Genomic DNA, 7548 nt, shown 5'->3' with positions numbered 1-7548 from the left:
CTGCTAGGGAACAGACAGACTTGAGTGGTGGGAACACAAGGTTAAGGAAATAATTCCATAATATGGGCCCACATGCTTTCTCTTTTAAAAAGCAATTTACCTGCAGTCCTACCTGGCTTAAGTAGACAGGATATATTACATTCCTCAGCAAACTACCTGGTATGTGCAGGAGAAATGCAGGCCCTAAATGCCAATGAGAAGAACACAAGTCACTCTGAAAAACGGGACTTTTGTGACAGGCCAGATCCCAGAACTCAAGGACATAAGACTAATACCCCCTACCCATAAAATCTGTAAGAATAGGAGGTTCCAATCAGAACCAGTCAGCCTGGGCCAAAGTGACCTAGAGTTGTCATGGTAATGGGCACTTGAAAGCCTGATGTGATCCTGCTGTCAGTCAAAAGTCAAGAGGTAGGACTGGGGTTGTGGCTCAGCGGTAGAGCGCTTGCCTAGCTCATGCGAAGCACTGGGTTCAATCCTCAGCACCACATAAAAATAAATAAAATGAAGATATTGTGCCAACTACAACTAAAAATATATATTTTTAAAAAAATTATTTAAAAAGTCAAGAGGTAGGGGCTAAGGTTGTGGCTCAGTGGTAGAGCACTTGCCTTGCACATGTGAAGCACTGGGTTCTATCCTCAGCACCACTTAAAAATAAATAAAATAAAGACATTATGTCTATCTGTAACTAAGAGAGAGAGAGAGAGAGAGAGAGAGAGAGAGAGAAATCAAGAGGTGGACCTGGGGAGGAATTGTCTGGAAAGTTCCCTGGAACTCAGTACCCACCCAATAAAACTGAAGTACAACAGAGATGTACCATCTCTCTCCTTTCTGAGAGGACCCAGTCTCCCCTGAGGCCCTTTTTTCCCTTTCCCAAGCCTTGGAATAAACTCATGCCTGTTACTCTGAGCAACATGTCTGAAATCTTTCTGGCATGATTGCAAGAATTTGGATTTGAAGGGGGTCCTCCACGCTGCCTCCGTTTTTCATTAGGCCTCGGCCCTGTAACAAAACCCCAGCCCCCACCCCTTCTTCCTGAGACTGTGACCAATCGCTTTCATATAACACAGTTTGACCTTTGCCACACCAATCACAATTCCCAACCAACAAAAGATGTAATTAACAAACCCTTGCAATTTAATCTAGAAAAGCCGTCACACTAGGGAGTGTGGTCTTTATCCTGCCTAGAATAAGGCCCTGTAGGTTCCTGAAGCAGAGGAGGGAGCAAAGCCTTGCACTGGGCAATAAATGTCAAGAGCAAAGTCAGGGGAAAGAGGACAAAGGAAAATCCAGACAAACTGAAGAAGCTAAAGATGTTGCAAAATTCCAACGGGGGAGAAGAAGCAGAGGGAGTGGAAATGAGGGAGAAGACATATCCCAAAACACATCCTGATTTCTCCTGTCTTAGTAAATTAATATGATCAGAGATGTCATTCATTCAACATTTATGGAGCATCTACTATGTGCCAAACACTGTTCTTGGTGCTAGAAATACAGATTAAAAACCCCTGTCCTTAAAGACCTGACAAGGAGAGCTAAATGAAGAGTCATAAACTATATACACATTACCTAGTAGGAAGAAGGTTAAGCCTTCCGGGGTGAAAAAGAGCTTGATAAGGAGGGTGGTGCAGCTTTAAGCTCAGCAAGATCTCACTGAGAGACTCAGCAGATAGGTGGAGAAGAGGGAGGGACCCACTGAACATTGAGAGAGCATGATATTCACTCTCTTTTCATTCCTTATGAATGGATGTGCAGGGGCCATACCTTTGTTCCTTAATAAATGGCTTATTAAGCAAAAGGGAATGAGGCATGGTTCCCAATCCCAATCATTAAAAAAAAGAGCAGGGACAGAACTTTCCTTATTCGATCCAGTTCATCTGGTATTACATGAGAACTCGACAAATGAGTTGCATCAATTTATTCATTCATGATCAGTAATTCACTGAGAGAAAGACACCCCCTCCATAAGCCTCCCTTTAAATGTCAAACTTTTTTTGACAATTTTTCATAGAAACAATATCAGAAGGTTTTTAAAGAACATTTCATTTTTGATTTTAAAGAACATTTTAAAGAACATTTCATTTTTGATTTTAAAAAACATTTACTTTTTGATTTTAAAGAACATTTCATTTTTGATTTTCCCTTCCAGTCTTTGTGTGCATGACATATGTACAATTTCATGTGTTGTAACCACAAACATATGATTTTGAGTGGTTTTTTCCCCCGTTTACCATCATGTTGTAAGAATTAGTCTTTAGCATTTCCTAGCCCTTGTAATGGATAATGAATGCCGGGGGTCATTCACTGCCTGCCAGCTAAAGCAATGTTATTTTCAACATTTTTGAATTCTACAATGGCCAGGGTCTAGTGGGCTCCGTAGCTCAGTTGTCAGAACACTGGCCTTGTAAACCAGGGCTCACAAGTTCAATCCTCCCAGGGGTCTTATACTCAACGTGCTTTTTCAAATATCAGACCTGAAAATACACACACACACACACACACACACACACACACACACTCTCTCACATACACGAGTAAAAATGCCAAAACAGACAAAGTGATTCCTGGCAATTTACTTTGACAATATTATTCCTACTGAAATTGATGTTATGTATCCCTAATGTGATTACAGGTTAGAAAAGGCTTGAATGCAACCAAAAGCAGGAAAAAGGGAAACCACAAAAAGGAAAAGAAAAAGAAAAAAAAAAGCTTACACTGCAGCCTGAACTGCAGTTCACAACACCGTAAATGATGTGTGAGGTTTCGCCGGCTTGTTTTCAACCCCTATCTCCAGGAACCATCCACCGAATTAACCGAGGTGTCCGACTTAGCCAGGCAAGCGGTGAACTTGGCCGCGCGCGAACGGAGCGGGCCAGGCGCTGCAGTAACGCCGCGCAGTCAGCGGGCGGCGCTGTGGCACCGCTCTCCATCGCCTGTCCCCACTGCCGCGGGTGTGTCCCCCACGCCCTTCCCTGGCCCGAGCGGTGGCCAGCTTGGCCTGGATGCCGGCCGGCGCTGTGGCTGACACGTGGCAACCGGGCCTGCAAGTCCAGCCTGGGTCCAAGGTCCTGCCCTTTTGAAGGGCGGGGAGCAACTCCCCAAAATAGAGCCCTGGCTGCTTGGAGAGTCCGTCGTGTGCTCAGCCTTTCTCTTTTCTTCGTTTTTCTCCCGAATTCCAGAAAGCCGCGTGACTCCAGAGTCACCAGAGGAGGATGCCAAGAATCTTTTATGAACACACGAATTTTCCCGACTCGAGATTCCGTTTCCCAGATCTAAGGACCGAAACTCGATGAAGGTCGCCAGGAGTCACTTGTGCTCCTGAGTATTTGTAATGTGGCAAACTTGAATTGAGATGGGTGAGGAGTGAAGTACACATCGGATTTAGAAAACTCATAACAAAAACTGTTGTGATTTTTTTTAAGTATAAACTATGTCATTGGTAAATTGTAATTGATTACAGAAACAATAATAATTTTTAACATGCTGGGTGAAATGAATATTTAAATTTACCTAATTTTTAAAGGTGGCCACTAGAAATTTTCGAGTTACATCTGTGGCTCCCTTTAAGATCTCAGGTTATCTTTCTGTTGAATGGTGCAGGTTTAGTGTGTCAGAATCCTGTAACTTTATCTTCAAGTTAATTCTTAACCTGTGCTCACACTAGACAAACAATTGTAGGTGAACTCTTTTCACCTGTGGGTCTCCAGGAGTTCTGCACCTGGCAAGAAGTAAGCATCAAATTCTCTGAGATGAAATCAAATATCTCCCCAACATAATCTTAAAACTCTGCAAAGAGCAAAGAAACTTGCTCTTTAAATTGAGTTAACTAAGAGTTCTACAACTGTAAGACTTTGTATCTTGGCTGGCAAGTTTTGAGCTCTGAAAAAACACACTCAACACATTCATATTTTGTTGGTTATTTTGTTCTTCTGTGGTTGAACAATCTACTGCTAGGAATGCTGTGGAGGTGATGTGTTCTGAGTGCCTAAGGGAAATAGGACATAGTGGTGCCAAAAAATTATCCATAATTATGGAAAGTGTGTCAGAACTTCACTAACACCAGATGCTTTTTTGAAAAGTCACTTCAGATTCTCAAATACCTTAATACCAGATCTGCCATCAAAGAAACAGAATTATTAAAAAGGAGATCTTTGAAGCATTCTAATTCTATCTGCCTGCAACCAAGATGTCACCTCTTGTTCCTCCCCTTACTGGTCTCTGAAAAGAGCAAGCACCTGTGTATATGTGTGTTTTGACTTTCTGAACTTTTCAACACCCTAGACTAGGCTATACGAAAGCTGAAAGCTGAATACATTTTGACTTTGCTACCCCATAGAGATTTTCCTTTTTTTTTTTTTTTTTTTTTTTTTTTTTTCTGGTACTGGGAATTGAACCCAGAGGTACTTTAACACTTAATCACATCACCAGCCCGTTATTTTGAGACGGGATCTCACAAAGTTGTTTAAGGCCTTGCTACATCGTAAGTGCATAAGGCCTCCTCCTGCCTCAACCTCCTTAGCCCCTGGGATTACATACAGGCTTGTGCCACCAAGCCTGGCCCTCTCTTAAGTTCTTAATTTCTCCAGTACTTCATTCAAAAGCCACAACCCCTTCATTGGAGGCCCTCCAGAGAGGCTAGACACACAGCAGTTGGTTCAAGTCCAACTGTAATCAATTTGTTTTCTGTTCCCTCCTCACCATGGTCAGGTCAGGTCAGGTAAGCCGCACCTTCCTCCTCTTCAGCAGAGGTCCATGGCAACACATAAGAAGCAAGGTGTGGGGATTTCAAGATGAAATATATAAATCTGGCACGTAAGAAGTATTCAGGTAGAATAATAGAATGTAGTATGTTTATTGTGCCCTTCACTAAGGTCAAACAGGAGGGGCTGGATGTTTAGAAGTAAGTCTACTTTTAACCAGTTCGGCCTTGGGGAAAGGAGAACACCATTAGAGGGGCTTTCCTGAGAAGCCTGTCACTAATAGGCCTTCTCCTGATCCCTGGATGTGAGAGGAGAACACAGTATGATTCTTGGCCAAGCCTGGTGAGGCATGCTAGATTTCCTAATGCCCAACAAACATCCAGGAGATCAAAGGACATATGTTAGTTTAAGTAAATATTGATTTATTATCTCAGGTTGAAGGCATTAACAAAATAAGATTGGGTCATCCAATGGGATTGCAAGCAGGTTGACAGACTGGTGCACGGATAGCCCAGGTGAGGTGGGATATGTTCTCTTGTTAGAAGCACTACATAGGGGCAAGGTGCATTCCTTCATTCAGTTGATGGTGAGATTTCCCAGAGAGAAAAAAAATCACATGGGCTCTGCCCCCAAATCCACACAGACTTCCCAGACTTCTAAGACCCACGTTCAGCAGCAGTTTCCACTTGTCTCCGTGGGGTGGTTCTCCTCTCTCGAGTCTCCGTCAGCTACCTTGACCACAGCGTCAAGGGAGACTTCTGCCTGATGGCCTCTGCTTTGGCGATGGCTTTATCCCACCACGGTGGGTTTGCAGGTTCTTCTTCCTCTTCCCCTGGGGGCCTGGGGACCACACTCTGGCTTTCTTCTTTGCACCAGGCCTTCGTGACATCTTCTTACTGCTTGTGGGAGAAGCAGGCTTCTTGGAGAAGCCTCTCCGAGATGAAGCCTGGTGTGAGCTAGAAGCTAAGGTGGCATTGGAAGATTGTCTAGTAGCTTTCTTCGACTGCTCCTTTAGCAAGTCCAAGACTGTCACTGGGAGACAAGCATTTATTGAGTGAGAAATCTAAATCCTAAAAATAACTATAAAAGAAGCACCAACCAGAAAACTTACAACTGCATGAGGATTTTTTAATTAACTTTTTTTTTTTTTTTTTTTTAAGAGAAAGGGTATCACTATGTTACCCAGGCTGGCCTTGAATTTCCAGGCCCACGCAATCCTCCTGCCACAGCCTCCTGAGTAGCTAGGATTATAGGTACATACCTCCATACCTGACTTGCATAAAGATTCTTTAACCCTAATTCTTTTTATTAATGTTTTTTTGTAGTATTGGGGATTTAATCCAGGGCTGGTCTCCCACTGAACTCCCACTGAACCAACCCATTTTTATTTTTATTTTGAGAAAAATTCTCGCTAAGTTGCTGAGGCTGACCTCCAACTTGCAATCCTCCTTCCTCAGCCCTCCAAACCCCTGTGAATACAAAAATCCCCTTCAATGCCCTTGATCTACATATCCTCCTTTTTTGATAGGGTCACTCCAGAGATATATGGCTCTGGAATATTTCCCTTAAGATGGTATCCATCTTCTGTAAGTCTTTCCTGTCTACCCACTTTGTCTGGAGGAAGAATTCCTCAAGTTAACTAGGGTACTTTCTCAGTGCCCTGGACTTATATAAGGGAACCTCAGGGCTATATTTACTTATTTGTCATCCCACTTGACTCTGACATCCTATAGGTCTATTACTGTATCTCCAGGGCTTACCACAGTGCCCATCACAAAGTAAGCACTAAATAACTGATGCCAGATGAATTAATATATGGCCATATAAATAAATGAAAGAAAAAAAACCAAATGAATGACTAGAGGGCAATTAGTCACAGTAGAGGCAGGTGTCTCTCCCACTCTGATTTTTCGAAGGGAGATACAGACTGAGCAACAAGTGACAATCCTCTTAGAGAAACCAAGTCCCTCCACCCTGTGGTTATAGTGTCTTTGCTGAGGGCTCTGCCTGCAGCTCAAGATCAAGATTGGTACCTAAGACTCAAAGAGGAACTCACCAGCAAGTGGCCTGAATTGGATTCGCTTACTGGTGATCTTCACCGGCAATGGCTTGTATTTGCACTTGCCTGGGGGTGCTCGCCTAAAAACACAGACAGAAAGGGTGAGGATGGAAAACTGTGAAGATGTAACCAGGAGATCAAGATCACTGAAAAGCCTATGTTGGCAAGAATTGGAGTCATCCTTCTCTTATCCCGGGGATTGGGTAGAAGGAACAGGAATACCCCACAGGCTCAGAGGGAGAGGAGAAAGGCATGGGCATCACAGGGCTTGGGACCTGGAAGACAGTGCAATGTGGGGTTAGGAATATGGACCTGGGGACAGACAGAATCAGGTTCACATCCTGGTGACCAGCCTTGCTAATTTCTCACCTATAAAATGCAAACTATGATACTACTCATCTCACATGGATATGGCAAAGATTAAATAAGAGCTGTGTGCCTGGTGTACTATAAGTGATCAACAAAGAATGAGATTTAAAAAAAAAAAAAAAAAAAGGCACTCGGAACAAGGCCTAGCACGGGACATGTGCTCACCAGATGATGGTGGTGGTGGTGGTTCCCCTTTAAGGAAAAATCCCTCCCAAAATGCATGGCAGAGCCCTAGGTAATGCAAGCCTCTCTGTCCATCAGCACACTCCTTAAACTGCTCATCCCTGGGTGCATCTTCTGAAATAGAATGGACTTTGGGCAATGAGAGAACTCCCATTATGCAGAGCAGAGCTGAGACTCCCCCCCCCAGCAATCCCCATTTTTTCTCTATCTGACTCCAAATCTCCCTTTTGCTAA

The 7548-nt window shown here is 43.4% G+C and overlaps 1 protein-coding gene across 1 annotated transcript in view; it reads right to left on the bottom strand.

Moving 5' to 3' along the window:
* Positions 1-5448: 5448 nt before the first annotated feature.
* Positions 5449-7548, bottom strand: part of Hhipl2 (HHIP like 2) — a 33085-nt gene continuing 30985 nt past the window's right edge. Inside the window, exons 10-11 of the mRNA XM_076873153.1 lie at positions 6760-6842; positions 5449-5735 (exon numbers count right to left, since the gene is read on the bottom strand). Of these exons, the coding sequence (XP_076729268.1) occupies positions 5449-5735; positions 6760-6842 (370 nt within the window). The remainder of the gene's footprint in view (positions 5736-6759; positions 6843-7548) is intronic.

This window comes from Callospermophilus lateralis, chromosome 13 (assembly GCF_048772815.1).
Source record: "Callospermophilus lateralis isolate mCalLat2 chromosome 13, mCalLat2.hap1, whole genome shotgun sequence".
Classification (NCBI taxonomy): Eukaryota; Metazoa; Chordata; class Mammalia; order Rodentia; family Sciuridae; genus Callospermophilus; species Callospermophilus lateralis.
Note: the sequence above shows the minus strand (reverse complement) of the source record. Positions and strands in the feature narration are given on the sequence as shown.